The sequence below is a fragment of the Seriola dumerili genome, unplaced genomic scaffold (assembly GCF_002260705.1).
Source record: "Seriola dumerili isolate Sdu_G_001 unplaced genomic scaffold, Sdu_1.0 BDQW01000052.1, whole genome shotgun sequence".
Classification (NCBI taxonomy): domain Eukaryota; kingdom Metazoa; phylum Chordata; class Actinopteri; order Carangiformes; family Carangidae; genus Seriola; species Seriola dumerili.
This window is the reverse complement of record NW_019174307.1, coordinates 6,479,321-6,505,449: the sequence shown is the minus strand read 5'-3', so window position 1 is coordinate 6,505,449 and position 26,129 is coordinate 6,479,321. Positions and strand designations below refer to the sequence as shown.

Here is a 26,129-nt window from a genome sequence, read left to right as displayed (position 1 = left end):
ACATTAAATAACTTCTCTTAGTTTCAGACATTGTTTTTGTTAAATCCTGTGCTAAGAGGTATTTGACCAGAGAGAGAGCAGCCGAGTTTATGAAAGTTCAGTCTGCTGAGAAGTGGAACTAAGACTGTTTTCAATGTGGGGATTCTGACTCGGCTTAGTCCCTCTGTATTAAAATTGGCAAAGCAAACAGAAAGACACAAAAACAAAAATGGAGGTACACAGCATGAAAATTGGGTTTTAATCAAACTGCATGGCAACTTCATGACCTCCTGTTCCTGGAGCTGTTACTAATGCCACATTCAAAGTCAGATGAAAATTGTCAACTGGAAGAGCACTATCACTACAACGCAAGAGTGCTGTGACAGTATGAGTCAGCAATACTTGTCAGACTGTCAACATTTGAGCAAAAACATGTCAGTGTTGTTTTTATCTAGCTAAACCTTGACCCAGTGTGCCATACAGTGCCTGAAATGAGAGGATGTTGTTTAGCTGTTGATGCAGACTCCTTTAAGGACAGTTATCCTAAGACAAGTCATCTTGTAAATAAAAATGGTGAGTTGATTACTTGACTTGTTCAAGTTGCTTATTGTGTTGCTCTTTGCCAACACAATATGAAGTGCAATGATACAACATTTTCAGCGACATACATCACAGTTTTTCCCCTTTTCTGCAATCTACTGTGACAAAGATCTTAGCAAGTTCTCCTTCTAAAGTAATGCCCTTCCCACCCCAAACACTTTCAGAGAGAACATATAACTGACACATAAAAGATAAAGAAAAGACAGAAGAAGAAAACGCAGGTTTTTAGATACACAGTATGTCAGGTCATTCAATAGTAAATGTTACCTTGTATTGTAAGGAGTTAAAATACATATTTCTGCACAGTGTTGACAGGATGAAATGCAACTTAAAATCCTCAGGGTTGAGACAAATTTGTTGTCTCGTTGGCATTTCTGTTTCAGGGGGTATTACATTGCATTTATCAAAGTCAGAAGTCAAAAACTCTTGACTTAACATTTCTGGAACACAGCACATCTGCTGAGTGAGGAACAAAGCCACCTGCTTTACACCCCTTGTGGGATCTGGGGAACTGGCACTCTTTGATGTTTCAGAGCACAGTTTAGCAAAACATTAGTATTCACCGGTAATGCATGACAGCCAAATGCTATTTTTTTCTACTATATGAATTTGAGCAGTGTGAGATGTCAGTTTCTATTTGACAGCTCATTTGTCAGTCCTTTAGGCTTCTGTTAGGCATCATCCTTTCAGTGCACAGACATGCAAACCCTCCACCTGTCCTCTCAGGTGGAAACATCCCTGGACCTTTGCCCATAGTCAAGTCTGGCCACCACGGCCAGACCTCCTGCACACATACATACACAAACACACATGCACATGCACACAGTAGCTAGGAGGAAGCAGTGACCACTGAGGCTGATTTTATTTTGTTTATTCTTTTATATGAGCAGACACTGGGTTTGGCCACTGAGGCTGCAGCTAATCATTTTAACCTTTCAGTTGGCTGGAAACTTAATTGTAGATGTTAAACCAGCTGTTGCAGTTGTATTGGTGTTCTGGTTGATTTTTAGTCTTTTTGAATGCTTGCAATTTAGTAACAATATTTTTTTTTATGTTGAGTGTAGCCACATTAATTCAGTCTCATCATAAACCGGAGTGTGACAAGGAACTTACAGAGATATTTTTTCCTTTTTCTCCAAGAAAAAAAGAAAAGGATTGAGTATAATCAAACACTATAATAATAGCAACAATAATGATAACCTCATAATCACCAGTTTTTTATTTTCTTTCTTTTAAAATCTTTATAGAACAGTGTGAATGCCAATTCCTTCCTTCTATAAAAACTGTTAAAGTGTTTTTTGCCCTGTCTTCTTTCCTGCATTTTTGAGAGCAGACGTCACAGAGTGCCTCAGGGGGAGCAGTTGAAGAGGTAAACGTGTATTTTTTATGCTCAGCAAAGTGGACTGTTTTTTGTGGCCTTGACAAAGATTGCTTTAGAGAAACTAAAGGAGCCTCTCACACTTACACTCTAACTCCGCAGCCATTTAATGGAGGCTTTGGGTACTTAGTGTTAGCTTGGAAATTATATGTACATCTCAAGATGTCAAAGCACACACAAAAAGAAAAAGACTTTTTGTTGACATGATTTTTAAAATATGCTTCAAGACTTTCTAAAAAATATTAATTTTACTAATCACCAATCTTCATTCAAGTTTTACCAGTAAATCTTTTCAGCGGTTGAAACCAAAGAAACATAATGTGGGATGAACTAAGATGGGGGGAGCAAGTAGCAACCTGAAGAACGCTCAGAATGCTGAGGCTTGGGAGATCAGTCTATCAAGATAAACATGTCATGCAAGCAGTCTTTGTTTTTGATGCAGTAGCAGCCCTGCAAAACCCTCAACCCTCATACTTTCTTTCAGTGGTCACTAGGAAACTGAACATGGCTGAACAAAGATCAGTGGCCAGCAGCTTTCAGCATCTGAGGCACAAGCTGGACCCACATTTACATTGCCTCAAAACACCTGGGGATCTGGATATCAACAGACTGGAAAACTAACCTATACCCATACCACTAACCCTAATTCAAGACTTAATGAAATGCATTAGCATAACTACCACAACTCCAAATGGATGACGTGAAAATTTAAAAGCACCTTAGTTAGTTTTGTGCCCTCAATTCTCTGTCTAGTTACACTATACCCACACTGTCACATCTTATTGCCTGGCCTTTGATCAATTCATAACCCCAACACACATGTCCTATCCAGAGATTCCAGTTGAAAACAGAATGCATCCAACCACAGGAGACCTTCCAAAGGCTAATAGAGACACTTTGGCTTTCCTCATGCTTCATTTACAGAGGACCTGTTATATTGTACTGACTGCCCTGTTAAACACAACCCCTGGCACAACAATGACTTGTCTGATTATGGCAGCTGTTAGCGTAAAAGCTTGAAATGAGTTGGAAATGTCAGGGGAATACAGGGGTTGGACGCCTACAATATAACGCAGTCTGATACAACAGCCCCTCAACAAATACTGTTGTTGTGAAGAGTTTTATATACATTTTAAGATTGTGAGAGAGGTGTTGATTTAACCAAGTTAATTTCAAAGCAGTATCCTGCGGTACTAAAGTGTTATAAAAGCCCCCCTGTCTATCTTTAGTGATTAAATGTTGTACTTCAAGGAATAGTAAGAGCCTCCTTTGTAATTTCTGCGCATTTTCATGGGGTTATCAGGAAGCCACTGTGTCAAATGGGCCAGACTTATTCATCATTTGTTTGCCTGCTATAGTTTCATGTGGGACAGCTAAGACCTCTCTGATTTTCCTTGAGAGACACAAACAATTAATCTCTGAATTATCAATGAGTGAAGACATTTCATCCACAGCTGTGCAGAAAGGCCTCAGTGTCAGTGCAGTACCAGGTCTTTCACTTTGTATTGGTACCAGCAGTGTCATGGCTGCTGTGTAGTTTGCTGGGTGATGACCAGTCCTCTCAATCTTACCCATGAGAGTGCAGTGTGCAGATAAACTCAGTTTGTAATGCAGAGGCAGTAGTTGATCAGTTGTGTTGTGTTTTAGAGATTTTTCTTTATTTTATTTTGTTTTTGAGTTTTGTTGAAGTGCAACACCTCCGAAGCATTTTACTGAGCCGATTGTGTCCGTTTGACCTGTTGTCCTTCCCTGAGAAGTACTGGCAGTGTTTCCTGTGCAGAGGCTTAGCAACTAACACCTAACACATTATATCAAGATAATAGCAGCAAAAAAATGGGGGTTCAGACATTTCTTTAACATTCTGAACTTCATGACATTTTTTTCACGTGCAACAATGTTTATTTATGCAGACTGAGAATATCAGCAAAGTATGTCACTTATAATCATAACTTAACCATAGCAGTGGCATTCTTCCCTCTTAGCCGGTGACATTGGCATGCACCAGTGCATTTGAAAGTGTTTTATTAATTAATAATGGCACCTCTAAATGTTGTCAGGTTATAACACTGAATGAAAGATACAAGGAAACCCACGACAAGGAAATTGATGAAAAAAAACCCTCTGAAAAACCCAAAAGACAAGAAAAGTTGACACGGACTAGAGAGGCAGAGATGCTTTCAAAAATCCATGTTGACTGAAAGAGGTGGGTACACACATTTTCTGGCAGCTGACATGTCATCTGACTCACCAAGCTAAAATGCCCTTCATGAGTTAGGATGAAAGGATTTGAATCCAGTTTCTGTCACATGTCACTTTTCCTGTCACTCTGTCCTGTGCATTTACTTCTTTTATTACCCACATGCTTGCTCTTGAGCTTCCACTGCTGACCTTCTCAGAGACGAACACTGACCATGTTTCCCACTTAGTTTCACTAAGATGCCTAGGAGGCAGAAAAAAACCCCTGAACAAGCTTTCAACAACATGTTGTTATTAAGTGTTCAGCAAATACTATTTGAATTTGGATCTACAAACTCTACCCCCACTGTGAGCGCTTTTCTGCATAAATAAATTGTAAGTTTCACTGTTATGAGAGTGGAACGCCTATTTGATCTAATGAATATTAGGATTGCCTTTCATGTGAGGAGCATCGAGGTTTTAGCCCAGTTGATGAACATCCCACCAAGAGGATAAAACCACAGTAATGAGGGGCCCCAGGCAGTTTTTTGAAGCAGTAAGGCACCTGAATCTATCTGAAAAGCACCAACAGCAACATATGAAATCTGAAATAAACTCATCATGAATAAAAATGTACATTAACTTGTTTTCCCTTCATTTGAGAGTAGTTTGTGAAGAGATCTGATCAAAATCTTTTATACCCCACAATTGAGATCAGTTCCTAATAGACAAACTCAATGCAATAATTGGAACAAAACTGCTGAAGTGATCCTGAGGGGTCGAAGGCTTAATAAGTAAATGTTAATTTGCTGTATCCATAAATTGGATCAGTTCCCTCAGTGATTGCGAACGCACAATTTAAGTATCTGCTGTTGCCGCTTATTCTCAAGGCCCCCTGCTAAGTCTAAATTTTAAAAGGCAACATTACTTGATTGCAATGTAAATCTCAACCCCGCCTGAGCTTGATAGATAGTATTCTTAAGACTAATAATGAAGATGCTAAAAAGTTTTAATCAGAGTGCCACACAAATAATCACCTCAGTATCCAGTGATTTTTATTTTCTAATCATTTCCATTCTCATGTTCAACTAACAGTCTCTCGCCAAGGATGTCCTTGAGAAACAGAGCATGTTTGTCTTTAAACTCTTTTTTTAACATCATATTACAGCCAACCAAATAGTGTCTATAGTAATTTTACAGTTCGGTAAAGTTAATAAAAAGACAATATAAACCTCTGGCATGACAGCACTTTTCAAGGTGAATCAACATGCGTGATTAGCCTCTCTCTAATTTTGCTGACACCCAATTGTGCATAAAGGCTTGAGGACAAATATATAAAAATCTATCTTTCAAAACTATTTAATGAATGTCCCATATCTTCATTTTTGACATCTTATATACAGTAACTCAGAGGCAGTGCCAGCGGTCGTCTAACTGCATCCTTCATCAGTGACAGTAAGTGGACAGAAGCGCGAGGAAGATTAACTAAAGAATAATTTGGTTTTTGAAGCCGCGGTTGAGGTCTTTATGTGGGAGGACAATCGAGTTGAGTATAATCACCTCGGATGGGATCGTCACGTTACAACCTGAGGAGACAAAGCACAGCTGTATTTAGTGTGTGCAGTGTAGTGCCAAGACATCACACATTGTAAATCTCACTCCTAACGTATAGGATATTTTATATTATTTTTAATTTCTAGTTTACTTGGAAAAAAAAATAACAGCAATTTCCACCATGGATGAACAGGCAAAGATGAACAAGAAACTCACAGACAATATATCACAAAGACTCTCAACCACTGAGGGCACTGTTTTGACAGGTGATATCTGGGAAATGTTAATGCAAAAACTTAAAAGCAATGAGCACTAAAGATGGACAATGCAAATTTTCACTAATGCTTCTTGTACCATACTGGCCACTTGTTGCTAGAAAATTGAAAGGACAAATGCATGCAAAAATGTTAAATTACTACCCAAATACATGCTGTAGATGACTGCTGGGACTAATCCCAGAAAAATGTCAAAATTTGGAAAACGCAAGCATTTCCCTCATTCACCCATTAACAAAAACACTTATTTTGCTACTGAATATAATGAATATCAAACAATTCTTATGAGGAATGCAAGTTTCACTTACCGAGAATAGTAATCGAGGGTGTGAGTTTTCCATCTCTGAAGAGGGTCTCACTGTCAATCTTTGCATAGGGATCATTGGGGTTCGGGTCACTTGGGGTTCCTTCTACTCTTGCCCACTTTCCAATGGTGCTATCCCATCCCACAATGCTGTTTAAAACACAGCAGTGATCCTTCAGGAAAAACAATGAGACAAAAAAACACTTTGAGATAAAGTTTTTAAATATTCAAGAATTCATCTGCATATAATCCTTTGAAGCATCAAAGGGTTTCAGGTCTCCACATATACTGTATAAGACTCTGTGAAATAATTATGGGCATGGTCAAATCAGAGAACTTATAATGCCAGAATAACAACAGGGGATGTTTATTTGGAGGTAGACCTCAGCTGATAAATTGTCCTTGTAGGCAATATGCAGTGAAAGCCAATAAGTCACCTGCAGTCTAAATTCATTTTAGAGGCTCCCAGTCATCACTGGAGACACGAGATGAAATTATGACAGCCTCCAAATCGTTAAAAATGACATCTTTGTGAGAAGTATTGGCAACAATATTTCTGGTGTGACAGAAGAGCTTAAAGATAAATTTCAGAGAAGTCACTGCTGAAGTGTGGATAATGTTAGTAATAAAATGTAAAGATGTCACTGACAGTGAATGAGCAGATAAATTTGCCTTCAACTCGATTAGTTTGAGGTCCAGTTTAATTCCACACTTGATGTTCTGCACTGTGAGAGAAGGTAAAAGTTTCAGAGGTTGCTCATATTTAATCATGGCCAAAACCATGTTCACCTGTTAATGTGGCAAACAAATGAAAATTACACTGTCACTTTATACACATTTTGGATGCAAGAGTGAAGTGCAACTCGCTCCCACTGCGGTGCGTGGCAAGCCCCCAAAATACCAGGCAAGAACAGATGATTCAAAAGCCCTCATGTGGTTGAAGAAAATGCCCCTTTGGCAGAGCAGAATGGCGATTTGTGTGGAACAAGCTGTGGCTGGTCATGTTTTGCCCAAGATGGAAAACTTTCCTCTTGCACATCTTGTAAACCACTGTTTATTTACAGAGGCTCACCTGTAGATTTGCACCATGGAGGATGACGGATTCTCGAACTCTGACCCCAGCACCAATAGTCACTCCAGTGCCAATGGAAACGTTGGGACCCAACTGCACAGAGAAAAGAGAAATTACCTTAATGTTTTCAGTGTTTTCATTCAGTTCAGTGCAAAACAATATGGAAGAACTCTTACCGTGGCAGTGGGGTCAATATTGGCTGTAGGATGAATATAGACATTACCTGAGGAAACAAAAAGTATTAAAAAAAAAAAACTTTTAATTTTTAATACATATGGAAGTGTTAGGAAGGAACAAAGCTACAGAAGGTTTATGAATCTTACCGCTTATTTTGGGGCCTCCCTCCTTATTTACGGCCAGTCTTTCAGGATGAGTTTTGTGATACTGGTTGAGGTACAATCGACTGGCATATATTGCAGAGCTGAGAGAAAGATTACAAAAAATAACAAAAGAAGTCAATTAAGTTGATTAAGAAGGTATGATTGTGGGGTTAAAAGCACAAAACATGTTTCTGTATTATGGATAAGGCTGCTGTCGCTGTCTCTCTTAGGTTTGCTGTGTCAATGGAATTTACTGTCTATGTGTAAATCATCTTTAAATACCATATTAACTAAGTTTGAAGCCTACATTAATGCTTGACCAATGTCTCTCCTCTCCTCTGACATTTGGTATGCTATGGCATTGTACGCATTAGAATGCTAACTTTATGTGCTGTTCAACCTAAGTATTTATGACACATTCACTCACCCTGCAGATTTAATCTGGCTCCAGAAGCTGAGGGTTTTATACACATACAGTTTGCCCTGTCCTGCAAGGGCAGTGAAAATGTCCTGCTCCAGCCTGATGGCTTCTGCTCTGTGCCAGCCGTTGGTTGGCTCCTCTCTGCAAGAGACAGATGATCAGTTTATGGGACTGAGTTACAAACGAGGGCCAGGAGCTTTATTCATTAAAATAAAACCTTGGACTAAAAGTTAAAGGTTAGAATGAAATCCTAGTCAAAGCTGAGACTTGTACATAAAAATATACTATAATGTAAGGATTGTTTTGATTTAGTTCCATTTTTAAGGTGACATATATATATTGACACTAAATCAGCCAATATCAGGTATGGTGGCAATCAAGTGAAACAGTATTTTTAAAAATAACCCCCCTGGTTTCCCATAACCCTTAGCCTTAAGTGTATGTACTGTATAATCACTAAATACTAAGTGAATGATGAAATAGCCAAGGACCCTCCCTTCTCAACAATGAAAACAGGATCTGCAGGCCTATGTTGCAGCTTAAACCAAACATACTCATTAAGAAGCTGCATTTTAATGACCAACTTTAACACTCTGTCTGCCCATGTAATTCAAATGAGTAAAACTATTTAACTATATAGAGTGTGTTCTATTATCATTTTCTTCTACTAGAAATTGTACTTCCCTTAAAAAAATTAAAGGAATTAGAAATTAAGAAAGGGTTCCCATGGCTTTCTCTTCACCCCTCTTGTATTTTAACAGTTTTAGAGAGTCAAATATTTAGTTGAGTGAAGAAACCAACCCAGTAGCTCCGTTACCTCCGAAGTCTCTTGAAGCCAAAGAAAAACATGAAATTTATTGCCCTACAATCCAAGCTGCAGAGCGAAATCAGAGCACTGAGTTAAAATGCATCACTGATACCAACTTTGATGGTGTCAGCGCTGGGTTGAAACCAAAGCTGATTACCTAGTAGTGAACCAAAACTCCAGTGAAAGAATCTATGTGTTCCATATTAATCAGGGTTTCTGGCATAGTGTATTGTGAGAGCCCCAAGATGAAACAGAGTGTTAAATATTGATGAAAAGAATATTTTAAAGGATTGCACCCATAATCGAAGTTTTACCAAAAAGGCTGAGATGTGGTTTGAGGCAACTTAGTCCCTCAGAGATTCTGCAGTATAACACTTCTCATTTCTATCAAGTATCTCTGATGTGTTCAACAATTTTGCTGATTCAGTGCCCGGCTTGATTTAAGTGCTATTGATGTTAGTAGGTGAATTATGCAAAGCGTGGTTTGACCTTTTGCAATATATTTCAAGTGTCCTTGGGGTGTCAAATATTAGGTATACTACACCACTGAATGTGAAAACATGAGAAGTGAAAAAGTGTCAAACCTCCAAACAAACCTATTACCAACTATATGGTCCCCATGTGTTATCTTAGCTTGTGTGAGTGATCAAGGTCCAGTCTGTCCAAATGAACATTCAGACTGATCAGACAGGAAGCTTTTTCTGATATTCAGAGGGAAAGCTCAGCTGGGAGTGTAGCAGCTAACAAATAGAGCAAGAATTCATGAGATGCAAGACCAATACAAAATTCTCACTGGCAACTGTGAAACACAAAGTTTCACAAAGTTATTTAGTCTTTGTTATCTAACTTACAGAAACAACAGAGACAACATAAAAGACAAGACAATCAGTAAATGTTCTGGTTGGGCCTCACAAGATGAACAGAATGCAGAATGTAGTGTTAAACAATCGAGAGAGCAAGCTACAATAGGGTCAATTTTTTTTTTTTTAGGACAAAGATGAAACCAGATACTAAAATTAAGGTTTTTTTAACCTACAGATATGGATGTCTCAAGTGAAATTTGTCTGTACTTTGGGACTTCAAGCAAAAGTCCAACATTTTAGGAAATTTGCTTTCTGGCATAGAGTTAGATAAGAAGATCACTACTGATCTCATGTCTGTCATTTAAATATAAAGCTAGTGCCAACAGCTGGTTACAAAAAAAGTGGAAACAGAGGGGAAAGTTACCCTGGCTTTGTACAACACTAATAAAATCTGCCTCCCAGCATCTCTACAGCTCACCAGTTAACCTGTTGTGTCTCATTGTGCTTTGAGTTGGTGTATGTGCCGGACTGTTTCTTAGCTCTCAGCAATTGCAAGGCAACTAAGAAAAAGCACATAATCCACTGTAAAACAGCAAATTGTCATTTTTCCACTTACCAAACAGACATGAGAGTGGTATCAGTCTTCTCATCTAACTCTCAGCAAGAAAGCAAAAACATGTATTTTCCTAACAAGTCAAACCTTTAATCTCTGACAGGCAAAGACATTCCCCAGCAGTTCCCCAACAGAGCCCATTTAAAGGGCAAAATTGGTCAAAAGACACAACTATAATATTTGCTAAAAGACAGAACTATAAATAAATAACAACAAATGAATAAATAAATAAAAATATCTAGCTGCTACTGAAATAGAAGGTGCATAATTTATCAAAAAAGTGCACAAAAAAGGGCACAGGCAACAAAACACAAAGCATCCTATGCAATATCAGCCTTATCATGGTTCGTCTTTCTACAGCTCACACCATACAGTAAGTGCTCTATGACCACACCGTGCAGCCTAAATGTACCAACTTACCCATCATATGGATATCTGATGAGTGTAAGAGGAAACAGAAATCATGGCAGAGGGGAGAAGGAAAGGAAAAAAACAGACAAATGAAGAGAACCAAAGAAATGGAGTAAATGGTATTTACATGCATTCCCACACACAGACCCCCTGAGAGGGAGTGCTTCAACTCACAACAACATGTCCTGCTGATTCTTCTGAAAGACTGTGCCGATATGCTGGAAGATGTCCGGGTTAAAGAGGTATATGCCACAGTTGATGATGTCACTCACAAATGTGCTCGGCTTTTCCACATAATGGAGGACCTGCACAAAAAAGAGGAGTAGTTACGATTCGAAGGTTACACAGTAATGACTAACTATTTAGGGAAATAAAATAGAAATGGTTAAATACCTCATTTGTTTCCTCGTTTTCAACAATACAGCCATAATTCAGAGACTGTGTTCTGTTTGCCTGATAAGAGAAGAATGGTGGAAAGGGTTAGCACTTATCAAATTCTATGTTTTGACATAAAAGAACCAAGATTTGTTACGAACATTTCAATATAGTCCAGATGCTAAAGCTGAACAAAATAAATACTTTTTAGAGTTTAACTTTCACTACATTTTACAAGTTCTTTTATAGACATTACTAACTGCCAATAATAAAATCTCACTGTTGTTCCAAGGATAACAAAGCTGTTTGGTTCTCCGTGTTCTTTCTGGAAGCTGAGCATCTCTGTGAGAGGAAACGCTGAAGAGACATCTGCATTCAGAACAAAGAAAGCCTCTGGACTGCCAGACACAATCTGATCTCTGAAGTGATAGATGCCCCCTCCAGTTCCCAGGGCTGCATACTCTTGCAAATACCTGCAGTGAACAATCAGGAACAACAGCATACCTACAGTCATTGAACAATCACTGAGTGGTCAACCTGACACCTTAGCAGTATGTTGTTATAACCCCCACAGTCCCCAAATATACAGGAAGTAATAGATGTCATTGTGTAAGGGATGTGCAAGGGACAGTGTGAACTAGAGTTGTATAATTAATCAAAATATAATCGAAATCGCAATATAAGTGCATTATCCAAATCGCAGGAGCAGCAATTTTTTTGATAAAGGTAAAAAGTGTCATAACATTGTTGTGCATTCTTAGCACCATAAGTGTTGTGGTGCTACAGAGACGCCTCAGCCTACAAATCATATTCTGATACAAGACCCAACAAAAATCACATCGTCATTTTTATATTTTTCTGTAAAAATGAAATGCAAACAACCGCTCCAACTGAAACATCAGCATCTGCCAAAATATCCACAAAATGATTTTTTTCCTGCATATCAAACAGCCCTAGCATGAACATAACTCTGTTTATCTGTACTTGTTTAGTGAGATAGTGTTTTTCAGCTCTGTTTTTTTACCTGATGGAAATTTTGAACTCCTGCTGTGCATTTACCAGGAATCTGGTTAGTTCTTCATTTGGCTGGTAAAAGCCGATGAGCAAAATCTCCTTCATGTTTGGTACCTGTAGCACAAAAAGATGTTAATTATTGGACTGATTTCATAAAAGGCTATTCTCTGCATTACAGAACAATTGTTTACACTAACCAGTACATACTGCATTACAGTGTACAATAATTGATGATTCTTACCTTGGCACATGCTTCAATGTGGTGCTGCAGCATGGGCACACCAGCGACCGGAAACAATGGTTTGGGAACTTCAAATGACAGCGGCCTGAATCTTGTGCCTGCAAAGCAATGTAGTTCATTACTTACAAATCAGGTTACAGTTCAGATAACTTTTTCTCATGTTTCTAGTGTGCATCAAAACCAAACCAAACTTTTAACTATATTATATGTGACATACTCTACTTTTGTATATGAGAAATCCTGTCAGAAACTTGGTATTTTAAATAGTAAATATCTTTACGGACAAGAAAGTGTTCAACAAAGCAATAGGAATCAGGTAGTAAATTATAGAGCTGTTAAGATTAGTTGATTGATTGATCAGTCAACAGAAAAATTATTTTGATAATCAATTGATCATTACAGTATTTTTTTAATATAGAATTAGTAAAACATTTTGTTTTCATCCTCTTTAATATAAAAATGTTCTGCTTTTCACGGTAATCTTCTGTTTCTGAAGATGTCATCGTGGACTCTGAGAAACCAGAATGGACATTTTTCACTATTTTATGACATTCTGTGCACTAAATGATTAATGAATCAATCCAGAAAAAATGGACAGATTTAATAAATAGGGAAAATAATTAAGTGTGGCCACAGTAAATTACATACAGAAGAGCTCAGATACGGGGTACTTCATCTCTATTCAGGCTCAGCTAAGTTATGAAAAATTAAAGGCATCTGATACTTTAATAAGAACTTTCACAAATGAGTGCATGCTGAAATGTAGAGTGCATATATTGTAACTCACATATTCGTTTACTTAGTGCAGTAGCAAACAATTAAAAATGCTGAAACGTGTTCTTTAAATACTTAATTCTTAAATAGGATTACATTGACTGATACAGGGGTAAGTTTGATAGGTAAATGAATAAGCCACTATAGGATATAGTTACTCCAACAATGTGCATATATACAAGTCGTCATATAGTTGTTGTAATAAAACATTATTAGACTATAAAGCAGTGAATGTTGTGTGTTGTTTGTATGGTGGCATCTCATTATGCCACGTCAGTGATATAAACAAGCTCAGCGTGTCTTAAAAGGTCTTGTTAGCATTAGCAGCCTGGGTTCCATTAACCACACACAGACTGACTGTGAAAACACGACAATAATGAGACTTTTCTCTCACCTTTCTGAGGGCCTCCAATTAAAATGACCGCCTTCAACATCTTGACTAAGAAGTGGTGATTTGTGACAGAACTGTCTGAAAACAACCTGCAGCTGTTTCGTGAATATTTCCGCTTCCACTTCCTACTTGTGACGTCGACAATATCACCTTGAAAACATGGAGCGGAGTGACGTTACAGAAACGGAGTGGAGACTAGAAAGACCTGGGGTAGTATTCACAAAGGATCGTATCTTGCCAGGAGTGCACCTCAATGCTGTCACACGTTTCCTCTTTAAGACTGACTTGTAAGGCTGGATGTAACTTTAGTTAACGAACAGGGTTGACCCCGGTTGCTATGGATGACATCATGTGAACCTTCAGGTTTTGTCATAGATAGATAGATAGATAGATAGATAGATAGATAGATAGATAGATAGATAGATAGATAGATAGATAGATAGATAGATAGATAGATAGATTAAGATCAATAATATAAAAAAGACAATAGCTAGTGAAATGTCATGAAAATGCTGAAAAGTGGACAATGTGTGATGTATCATTAAAATATTGCTATTCAATCAAGATAACACATTTAAAAGCATTAATGCATTAAAAATATATTAATATTGCTTTTTCAAATTTAAGACCTCAACAAAAACATAAAACAATCCCTTGAGTGACTGAAACTGTCACTTGTAGTTATGAGTTATCTTGTCAGGTGATAGATTGTCATAACCCTCTCCGCAATCATTCATCATTACGTAACTTTATTCACAAAAAATGCTTCTGTAATACAGCATTTTAACAGCAGGCATTTTGACTGACCTAAACCAAAGCACACCAATTAATGGAAGAGGAGGAATAGTAATATCAACTGACCTAGAATACATACAACTTGTACTTGCATCCCACATCACTTTATGCGTGCAGTTTTTTTTTAAATTTATTTATTTATTTCAGTTATAGATTGTGTTTGTGTTAGTCAAGGCAGCAGCTTCTGGCTGTGATTTGTTTTTAATGTTTTGTTTGTGTTGCAAGTTTCAGGAGAAAGCCTGCGTGCATTCACAGATTTACACTTTTCCAGGGCATTATAATGTTGAAATCACATAGTATTATCTTTCTTTCTCCTTTATCTCATATTAAGTCCAATAAACTACTGATTCTACTTTCAGAGTGCACCTCTGATTTATACAGAACACTTGGAATATGGCACCTGAGGTGGACCGAGGACACAACACCTTGTAATTCTACAGCTTGTTGCTCTGTTGTATTAAACTGCTTTATCGACAGCAAGTGCAGCTCACTTTTTTCTGACATAAAGTATCCTTTGAACGTGCTTTAAGTAGGTTATGCTCTTTGAGTTGAAGGAAGTTATAGGAGTGGGAAAAATAACTCAGCTGTCAGTTTTTAACATTCATAAAGACAACAAGTACCATATACACAGCTCTAATAGAGAAGTTTACTTTCATATTTCCTCATTAAAACATAACCTGAAGTAAAACAGTCTCCCGTGTGGTGGTGTTCGTAACTCAAACATATGCAAATAAGGTGCAAATCTGCATCAAACAAACAGAATAACATTTTAGTCAACAATCACCAGGGGACAAGGTGCTTTGGTACAAGCTCCTTTGCAGGAGCAATGGAGGAATCTGAAGCACTTTCATATCTCCTCAAAAGTTTCAAGGTTTATTTCTTTGCATTCTGGCCCATCTCGACCTAAACAGAGGCTGCATTAGACTTCCTTCATAAAAACACATACAAAAAACAACAAAAAAACATTGTTACAATGAAAATGATTTTCCTCCTCAGTATTGTCACAGTATAATAAACGCTTCAATATATTAAAAAATATTTATCATTTTGACTTTCAGATTCATTATAAAAACATTCCTTCAATTGAGTGTCACAGTCAATGTCAAATTGTACTCTCATATTAGAAAGCAAATGAAAAGTCTTCCAATTCCATCAACAACCTAAATATTACACATTTTAAACATCAATTAAAACTCACTGCAAAGCAGTGTATGTCTACAGATAGCTTGATTCAGTTTAATTGGCAGACATGAGTAATTAATTTAAAATTAGCTAAAAAACAAATCTTTTTAATAGCAATTTCAGTCATATTTCATATATTACAATGCAGTGTCTGTTAAATCTTTCACACATGCTGCTGTTCATGTAGTGACATGTAGTAAAAAATACAGTTCTAAAAGCCAAACAATTACTTCAGCAAAAAACATTTTCTGAGAGGCACAAAAAATGTCTTTACTACAAAATGTGTTTCATCTTTGGCCCACGAGCAGATAAATCCTTACCGTTTTTATTTTAAAGTAAAATTCCTACGGGAAAAAACAGAGTTAGTAGCCAAATAACGTGCACCGTAAAGAACTAATGCTAGTAACATCTTTTTTAAAGTGAAAACACGATTGACTCTTGGATTCAGCAAACATATTCACATAAAAGGCTGTACCAACAGCAAAAAGCATTTGTGCGATTAGTTAAATTAAGGGTACCATTATTATAACAGTTGTAACAATTCAAAATCAGTCAATCAAAATACTCAAGTCCAAGTCAAATATTCCATGGAGAAAATAATTACTCTTCAGCAGCATGTAAATGTTAAACCAGCGAACCAAATACAGTCATTTTCATGAAAGGTTTTGAAGACAATTGATTGCTCATCCTAAAAATTAAACAAACTGTGGAGTCAATAATACAGTACCTAACATGCTGATTAACCCACGTAATGTGCAGACCTGTTCTCACCCTGTGTTTCACACACCAGAATGAGAAATCTGATTATACCAGGAAGGTACTCATGCAAATCTACATTGTTGTTATGACTCTGTGTTAAAGAGGCAATAAATGAGCACTACTCTGTCTATAAACACAAAATTACCACAACATACAGCATGTGGAGAGGTAATAGGATTATTAGTACTTGGATTATGTAATAATGAAGTTGTGACTTTGTTCCTAGTGGTCATTGACACAGGTTGATAAAGGTCAAAAATGATTTAATGCCCCTTTAAATGTACAAAACCGGTCAGGCTTTTTTTTCAGAGCTCAGTAGCAGATTGCCGCTTTCGTACCACTGTCCTTTACAGGTGAGCTCACTGCTCTGTTCCCTGCTGTTTATCAGACTTTTCGCTAGTACTATCTCCTGTTGTAGAGGTCTTTGCGTTTCCGCAGCTCCTCCAGCACACGAGCCCTGAATTGAGTCCAGTCTTCATCCTGAAACTGCTGGAGGCCTAGGGCCAGATGGAGCTCAGCAGAGTGGCTGCGCAGGAAAGGGTTGTACTGCTTCTCTTCTCCAATAGTGGAGGGACTCTGAAAATTAAGTGCATGTCAAAATTCAGCCCTTTTTAGAATCTCTTAAGTAGCCACAATGAGTCATATGCCATTCATTAATTTGCATAACAGTATTATGGGTAACAAGGGATTCCTGCCAACTTAACCCAGCACAGCATTGCCTTTCTTCATCTCTGTCCCAGTTCAACTGCTGCAACACATTTCCTGATCAACAATATATCACCTCTTACCTTTCCATGTCATGCAATTAGCAGGGCATAATCTGCTAATCCAGATGATACCTGGATCACAGAAGTTAAAGGTGACTAAAACAATGAATTCAAGTGTTAATGAGATTTTCTGCTCTTACATTGTTTAATGTAAAGCTCTCTGAGCAAACCCTCCTTCCCTACCACATTGCAAATTCAAATATGTAGGTAATCAATACCCAGCAAAAGTAGAACTTTAAAAGACCTACCCAAGACTGAGCTACTAAAGCAAGCCATATAAACCATATTAGTTGTCATTTGAATTCATCAAATTTTATAGTAATAATCAGGATGATAGGCCTTTTTCTTAGCAGACACACACACAGTAGTAAAAGCACGGGTATAAATGATAACATTGATAATGGCTGAATTTCATTTAACTGCTTCAGTTTCCTGGTGTTGTTCATGCTGGCTCACTGTCATGGCGTACCGGCACACTAGAACAAAGTCATTGTTAATGTTGTAAGTAACACCTGTGTTTTCCTACAATGACAAGTCAAAATGTCTGTCTGACAAGACAGATTTTCTTTCATTATCCAGTGACATTCATATAACATCAGCTATATCTGGCATGATCTGTGTTTGTCTATGGATTATATACGTTTGTTTATGCATTTAAAGCCCATATCTTAGGATCTTAAAATCATACCTAGTGTGGTAGTCAAAAAGACAGGTATTGTTTGTATGCATGGTTTTTTTTCCTTTACCGTAAATAACCCAAAAGATCAACATTTGTCAAAACTATTTCTAAAGAGCAAAACTTGCCACATTTCATGTTGCAATCATCCACATGATGCAGAGAAAACAAGATAGTCAATCATTTAATAAGTTTTGGGTTTGGAAGTTGGCAAAATTCAGTGAGGTGCAAACTTGTGAAACTGCCATGCTGTATTGATGGTAGATAAAAACCCCATCTAAATTCTGGATAGGTGCTTCACTCAACAGTATACCTTTGCTCTGCTGCAGACGCTATCATAGACGAGACTCAAATGTGAGAGCCTGAAAGAGGAGGAAGTGAGAAAAGAGCAAGCTCTCTGGGCACTGACAACATGAACACTGTACACAGGTGATAAGCCCTCCTTCCCAGGTGCTAGACAACATGAATCCTTTCTGGGACGATGTGCTTGAGAAGCATAACAATGGCAATACATCATTCTCACCGTGCACAGCTTCTGGCCTCGCTGCTGCAGCACCCACTGATATTTGTTTTCCCTGGCAGCATTGCGTGGCTCAACCTCAGCAGCAAACAGCAGGTTGTCTTCTGCATACTCATGACCTGAGGGATAACCATTCAAAAATGGAAAAAACAAAATAATGCCCTTGCGCATATCCACATTGAAAAGCTTCCACTCCATAGAAGTCCCTGTGTAATCCCTTTCAAGAATGGGACTGTAAATAAGTGCATTGGTGCAACAGTATCAGGGTTTTTCCTGGCTCAAAATGAGGTGGAGGTGGTACCATCTTGATCATGTGCACACACATGACGTACATGCGTACCACACAAACTGGCTCAAGCAAACACTTCTTACAATCAACATATTTTAGGAGTTCTAGTGAATCCTGAGGAATTTCCAATATAATATATATATAATAAGCAGTAACAATTTAGGAGATGTCACCTTGTGCATTTTACATTTTACAATTTCATGACATTTTAAAGGTTAAATAAATAATATCTGAAATATACAAACTGTAATTATTCTGTCTATGTCTCAGGATGTAGTTTAAAATCAGGTAGTTTAAAATGTCTTTGGGGAAGATAAATAAAATGACTTAATTAAAATCACCTAAGCATGGGCTTTGCGTTAATACACTCCAAAGCACTTGGCAACTCAATGCCCTCACCCTGGCTCTTCATCTGGTCTGGCACTCTGCCTCTGATCCTGTCCATCACTGGTCCCTTCCACTTCTTGTGGTTGTACGTTACTTTCAGGCCCAACAAATTTACAGCACCTCATCAGTAACATGAACTACTACTTTTTAACTGCCTGTAATAACCAGGTGACGTCTGCACTGTTTAAACTGCCCTTGTGATTCTCTTCCTTGCGAACTGCCCTTAAAAGACTCACTGATTGGCATGCAACGTTAATTTAGGAAACCTTTTTAAGAAATGGGACGTGCTTGGATGCAAAAGTAACAATATTCACCAGTTTGAACAACAACCAAATATCAGGCCAGCGCCGCCTGACACATTCCTGCTGTAGGGAATAAACAGACGCTCTTTGGAGGAAATTCCTTGAGGAAAATTGCAACTCTGTTCTTCTACAGCAGTTTTGGCAGCCGCTTTCCCAGTGCACTGCATCAGCGTAATGCCATAACTGCATTTCAGAGTGAAATGCTTGTTAGAAAATAACCTTAGACTTTGTCGAAAGCTGAAGGCGGCATGAGGTTTGATGGAGACACCTCATACTATTTTACACAGGAAAACCATAAGAATGTCTCTCAAAGTACAAAAATCAAACCACTGCACATTCAAACCACCAACACATCATACAAACACTGACACTGAGTCTCTGACAAGTGAGAACATTTTCCTACCAGGCCACAATAGAGTATCATCACTTAAGGAGCTGACTGTGTCCAGAGATGACAGCATTGTTGTTGCACTGCCTTCAAACATTCTCCCTGAAAACAACAAGAACAGGTTTTATTGTTATTTGATTTCCAGTTCAAAACAGGGCATCTGTAAATCTTAAATGGTGTATCTGCATTTAGCAAGCCAAACTTCATCTCTTAAGGATCTTTTCATTGCTACTTGGGATTGAATTTAAAACTTAAAATAAAGTTTTGGGGTTTTAAATGGGCCAGTTTCTGAGAAAAGCAACCCACAGTGCAAATGGGAAGTTAAAAAAGGGTCAGATAACAATTTCATTTTGAGAAGGACATAAACTGTTTAGTAAAGCTGGTATATACTACCGCTATTCTGCAGTGCACCAAAGAGCACAAAAGATGTTTGCTTTGCATACTGAACAAAATAAGCTTCAATTACGGTATTTAAGATTTTTAATTTTGATAAATTTGTACTTTTTATGATTTCTTGGGGAGCTGTCGATCTAATGTTAATCATTTTAATGTGATTATATTCCTTATAGCCACTAATAGACCAGGCAATAAAAATAATAACCATATTACAGGGACATTAAAAAGAATGAAAAAAAAGCCACGACTTGCACATAGTAGCAGTGTCCAGTAAAGATGACAGTGATATGCATTCATTGTTTACTAGATATCTCAAACTTGAGTGCATGTGGAGGGGCCAGAGGCCTGTACTATGAAGCAAGTTCAACATACCCAGGATACTTTTAGTTATCTGGCTTGACTGAACCTAACATTGACCGTCCTAATGACCTGTACTCCGAAGCAGGTTATCAACTGGCTCAGTTAACCCTGGGTTTACCCATCCGCCTACGAGCGCGTTCATGTGAAAGAGGCAGAGTTGTTAATTATAAGCAACATCGTCTGAACCATGAATTAAGTACTTAATATGATATGAGAAGAAACGCTGACACTTGATGGTAAGTTTGCTTATGACAACGTCCAAAAGTGATGTTCAACAAGGTGAAATGTAAACATTATGATCACATGACTAGAATAAAAAGAAATATTTCTAAATTTAATTACTATTAAAGTCAGATTAAAGATATATTGTAAATAAGTGGATGAATTATAATTAAGTTTCTATCTCAGTATTTTCACTCTTCAGTCTGATGAACAAACTATTGAGCATGTGCTATATGAACATGAGATGCAGATAAAACAGTTCAAATTTTAAAAACATTTTTTTTAAATAAACATTTAGTGTGATAAACTCCTCTGTTTGTTAGAAGCTCTGTTTTAAAACTAGAGTGGACATAGGCAATGTCTGGAACAGCAACTGATTTATATAAATATCTACTGCTCATTATTATTTATCACTTTATTGTAAAGTCTTTTGTTTTTCCAGGTATCTGATTGGTTAGTAGTTTGGCGGTTGACAGGTTTTGATCTGAGTTCAGCATCAGTTACCATGGTGATTTACCCTGGTAAGAAGACTGAAAATCCAGAGTTACACCTGTTTAGTTTCCTCCATAACATCAATTCCTGCTTTGTAGTACAGGCCTAAGGTGGTCAGTGTGTGTGTGTGTGTGTAAGTAAAGTAAAACACTAAAGCATCAAAAGTAGGGATATAAACCAGAGACATGAACTGAAAATACATTGCCTCCACAAACCAGACAAGAGCTGGTCAACAGCTGGTCCTGAGGTTTCAGCCTAAGGTAAGCAACCAGATAAATAAAATTGTACAGATAGGTCATTAACCCTTGTGTTTCCAGCCACCCAATTTCCTTGTTGACCTGAGGGGTCTGTTGCTATGGACATCATTAAACACCATTATCCATTTTATGCCAGTTAATTGAATATTCCAGTTAAACCTACATGCACATGTGTCTGTGCGGATGACTGCATGAGGAGAAGTTAATGCATTTATTTACACCGTCTGTATTCAGAACATGATGCTTATTTACCTTAGCACTAGCCAGCTCATTACCACCTTAGTCATTCAATGGCCCATTAGTGAGTACAAGGACCTGCTTTACGTGTCGAATCATTCCAGGTAAAACAAACACATCACAGAGGTCAATGTTGCTTTGTATTTTCTGTGTTCCTTCTTTATTTTCCATAAACTGTGAACCAGGACACAGCTTTATAAGATTACTTCTATGAATCCCATTCTCTGGGAAACTCACCACATCCTGAGAGGAAAACCAGGTCACCAGAGAAGAGGCTGGAGGGAGCGCCGACCGCTTGGCCATCCAGGAGGTAGATCATGTGGCCCACTGTGTGTCCAGGAGTGAAGAGGGCCTTAAAGTGCATCCGACCAACTGTTACAGAATCCTTGTGCGTGAGAGGGCTGGGAACACAGAAAAAATACACAGCACTGATGTCAGCACAGCACCACTGTTTCACTACACCCTACTGCCATTTTCAACTTCTTACAGAGTGACTGAGAACAACAAACACACTCTTGTACACGCCATTCTGACATGGTTTCAATATCTATGTAGGTCTTCGGCTGGGGATTGGAGTCACATCCAGCCTTCATATCAACTAGATGCAGTCCACAGATGTAATCTGAGGAGTTTATATCAAAACTGTGTACATGTGGATTCAGGGTTTCAGATGAGAAGAAATGAGTACACAAAGGTATAGAGCTTTTGATGTAATGTCTTACACAATTAAATTAAGGGAAACCAGATACCTAGTAAGAGGGGAGAGAAACTGGGAAGTAAATTGCTAAATTAATAGCTAATTGATTTATTCTGGACCAAAAACAGTTAAGTAAATGAAAATATAATCTTGAAATATAAAAAAGCCTTTTAAATAATTCTAATGTTAAAATGTACATGCCAAACTAAAAATATGGGGCAACAACTAGTTCTGGTATATGTAATGAGATCAGTCATAATCATTTTGGAAAATACACTTTGGCCCACTGGTTGTTTACACCATTGAGCCTCAGATGACCCCTATTCTTAGGCCACAACCCCCCAGGCATAATGGATCAGTTTATTCATACCATAAGTTACTGTGAAGTCAGCTGCTGCAAGTGTTGACAGTGAGAACAAGACAGGAAGCACTGTGCGAACAAGGACTTACTGCGTAAGGCCAGGAATGTTATCAGCTGCATTTCCATACACTCGGCATGAGCTGTGAAGCCTTTTCAACCCTTTGTTTCCCCCGCTGTGATCCCTGTTAACAGAACAAAGTGTAGACGCTTAAAAGTTCCGAAATATGAGAGAATATCTGATGTATAAATGTCATTTTCAAACGTATTCAGATTAGTGTTTCCTTTAGTATAAATTTTAAATGTGTTGAAATTTGAACAGCAGCAATTCTGTGCATGAGAACGCCATGTTTACCCATATTCCCTTCACACACTATACAGTTTTTGCAAAGTGTCATACTTGGTTAGGGCTATATTTAGCCCCATCTCCTAATGTTTTATACATACAAACCTAAAAAACAAACCACACATTAAAATAACTAAAAACCATAAAACTCACCAATGCTTGTGTGTGCAGAGTATTGCTTCTAACATCACTCCCTCTTCCTTAAGGACTGCCTGAAAAGTTACAAGTGCTGTTAAAACCATCAATCACCATGTTAAATCAACACTTCATCAGCAGTTTATTCAAAAGCCAATTACGCTGCAAATACTTCAGACTGCTGACACACTATGGCGTGCACTTTCAAATATAACATCGGCTATTGACAATCAATACCTGTAGTTGTAGTAAAAGACAGATGATTGTAAGATTACAAAAAATTTAATTGCACTGAAAGTGATGCTCAGAAATCCGCCGAGTCATTTCACAGTAACTGACTAAGTCAGAGAAAGGCATAACTATCACAGAGCCAATTTGAGTCTGTGGGCTTCATTAAAGTGGTTTGTGTTAAAGAATCATGTCACTATAACTACAATCAAACAAACACACAAGTTTCATTTTTGATACCTGAGTCCATTTACAGTTACCATTGACAGTATTTCAGCAGTGTGGTACAGCTACAAAACGGAGGCAAGGCAACCATTTTTAAAAAAAATATAAATGGCACTGCAATGAGATCTGAAAAAGATTTGACCTGTCTCAACTAAAGCCATTGCACAAGAAAATGTCAGTTGTTTTCTGCATATTAGTACCAATTTCGAAGCCCCTTACAAACAACAAAAAGCTTTTAATTGACAGACATAATACACACAACTGACAGCAGAGGCATTCACCTGAACTGTTTGAGGGTCTGCAGGGTCTACAACAACTGCAACACTGGAGGCTGTGTCTATTACAAGATAGCTGTAGTTGTCAGACAGTACCGAGATGGGAATTACTTTTATATCTGTGGGCAGACAAAGAAATGACAAATGACAAATGGAGTACAATATTGGTAGAAGTTGTAGTATTAAAAGAAATACATTTATAATGTAAAATGTGTCCAGGTGTACTGCTCATAGTGTATCTTGGTAAAATAGCAGAACCTTTGTATTAATGTTAATGACAATTCTCGAGCCTGGACATCATATGACAGCGTGCCCTATGTTCGACACACTCAACAGGGTCTGTTCTGTTTTGATGATGGTATCACCCCACAAACAGCAAAAGAAAAGACACTAACACTGTTTTAACAGATTAAATAGTCAAATCCATGCTGTAACATACCATTAAACTCCATGGGGTGGACTGTGGAATGTCCAGCAGGGTAATGTTCCCTGGCTTTTTTCATTTGCCTCTTGTAGTACATGTAGCCAAGTCTGGTCCTGGTGTAGAGTGTGTACCTAGGAAACAGTTCAAAAGGCTAGTGAATATTGTGTCTGGTAGTGTGGCACATAAGATATTTATTTAATTGCCCACTCATTAATGTGTGTTGTTGTTGTATATATACATATATATGTTTTTGTAAGACCCCCCCCTTTCTAAATTCATAGTTAACGGTTTATAACAGCTACAGCATAGTGCAGTTTACCATTGCTAAGTAACCAGAGAGTGCACAGGTGGTGCTGCAGAAAATAGGAAGAGGGAGATTTTCTTGTTGATACATTGTAAATATGATTGTTTTGTGATTTAACATATAAAGGGTGATAAGATAATTATTCATATAGGGAAAGATTATAAGTAAAATTATATAGAATTAACATTGTAAATATCTGGTGAATAATTTTATTGTATTTTTGAAATAGTGTCATTTTGATATTGTATTGTTGTTTTATATTGTGATTATTGTGATGGTTTTATTGAGTTAGTTGAGGCAGTTAACGTTTTTTTTTTTTTTAATAAAGCCACGGAAGACCAGCTCACCCACAGTGCCTTTGTTGTTTATCCTCACGGACACTCATTTTTAAAGTATGTCACCCCTGGAGTACTCAACTTTATGGGCCTAACAGTAGCAGGAGTTGACCATGCTAACCCCACCATGTGGTTACCATGGTTCAAAGGGGAGGGGTTACGCCTACTCAAGTATCAGCAAAGGTAGAGGGTGCAAGCACTAAAAGCCTACATTTGTTCAAAGGACATGAAAAATCTGATCAAGTGGAGCCATTCTTCGAATCGGCAAAAATGCGTTTCACCAAGCAGCAGTAAATTAGTTTTGCACAGTTTCAACAACTACAATAAGTTGGATAGCATGCTATTATAAACCACGTCTCCTAAAGGACACCGCTATTTGTGGCTCATATGTATGCTGCATAAAACAATGGCTACACTCGGTTTAGAAAATGCCTTAGACCATAATGTTGGGATAGTACTTTTATCGACCGGTAACGCAACTACAGCTTGGTGGGACGGCCCTGCGTGATGAGAATGGCTAGATGTTGCTAAGCTACGCTAATAGTAATCACCTCGATGACAACAAAATGTTATTTTATTAAGTATGGTCGTGTTATACTCACGCGATTCTGAACAGTGGCTTCTCCGTGCGGGCCATTATCTTGCTTAACAGTTTTCTCCAAAACACTTGTCCTGAGCGTCTGTAGCGAACACATAAACATAAGAAACAGAGGAAGGATGCAGCAGCAATTAGCGTTACCATCCAGTCGGGAAGCGCCATAGTATCTCAGCGAAACGTAGTGACGTGTCATGTGACCACTACCCCGGAAAGCCCCGGAAGCGAGGATTTAAAATCTCCGTACAATTAGCGTTAATTGTAAAACATTTCTTCTTTTTCTTCTGTGTATCACATCCGATCCCACTTTAGCTCAAGTCATGTTCAATGTGTGAAAAATAATTTCATTATCATAAAGTTAACGTTGTTTTTTGTTTTTTCTTCCAGAAATTAACATTAACATTAACCCGTGAATCTGTGTCAAGAAAATTTGTCTATGACCATATCTATGACTTAGTAACTCAATTTTACAGTAGGCCGACCTTTTTTTAAACGAAACTAATTTCCATTCAAAATGAATAATTAATTTATCATATATGGCGTCGATATTGAATCGAGTTAGGAATTGATCGACGTCTAAATAATTTTGCGAATATAGCTCAAAATGAGACTCAGTAGGCTTTTTATTATTGAATAACATTTAAGTCAACTTAGGGATAATATAATAGGC

At 37.8% G+C, this 26,129-nt stretch overlaps 2 protein-coding genes across 3 annotated transcripts; both read right to left on the bottom strand.

The window, feature by feature from the left end:
• Positions 1–5,165: 5,165 nt before the first annotated feature.
• gmppa (GDP-mannose pyrophosphorylase A) lies at positions 5,166–13,644 on the bottom strand. 2 transcript variants are annotated; one of them, XM_022740626.1, is made up of 13 exons: positions 13,512–13,644; positions 12,344–12,441; positions 12,113–12,216; positions 11,369–11,561; positions 11,107–11,166; positions 10,888–11,018; positions 10,723–10,737; positions 8,085–8,219; positions 7,661–7,758; positions 7,514–7,560; positions 7,338–7,430; positions 6,270–6,438; positions 5,166–5,718 (listed from the first exon to the last, which is right to left on the bottom strand). In XM_022740626.1, exons 1-13 carry the CDS (start codon positions 13,549–13,551, stop codon positions 5,618–5,620), a joined length of 1,284 nt encoding a protein of 427 aa, XP_022596347.1. In that variant the 5' UTR covers positions 13,552–13,644; the 3' UTR covers positions 5,166–5,617. The 2 variants fall into 2 exon arrangements, with proteins under 2 accessions (XP_022596347.1, XP_022596348.1); XM_022740627.1 differs by lacking the exon at positions 10,723–10,737.
• Positions 13,645–15,302: 1,658 nt separating this feature from the next.
• On the bottom strand, positions 15,303–25,624 carry LOC111218846 (probable hydrolase PNKD). Its single transcript, XM_022741321.1, has 9 exons — positions 25,467–25,624; positions 24,241–24,356; positions 23,808–23,920; positions 23,092–23,150; positions 22,685–22,777; positions 21,775–21,938; positions 19,589–19,675; positions 18,211–18,326; positions 15,303–16,820 (listed from the first exon to the last, which is right to left on the bottom strand). Exons 1-9 carry the CDS (start codon positions 25,622–25,624, stop codon positions 16,647–16,649), a joined length of 1,080 nt encoding a protein of 359 aa, XP_022597042.1. The 3' UTR covers positions 15,303–16,646.
• Between the last annotated feature and the right edge of the window lie 505 nt (positions 25,625–26,129).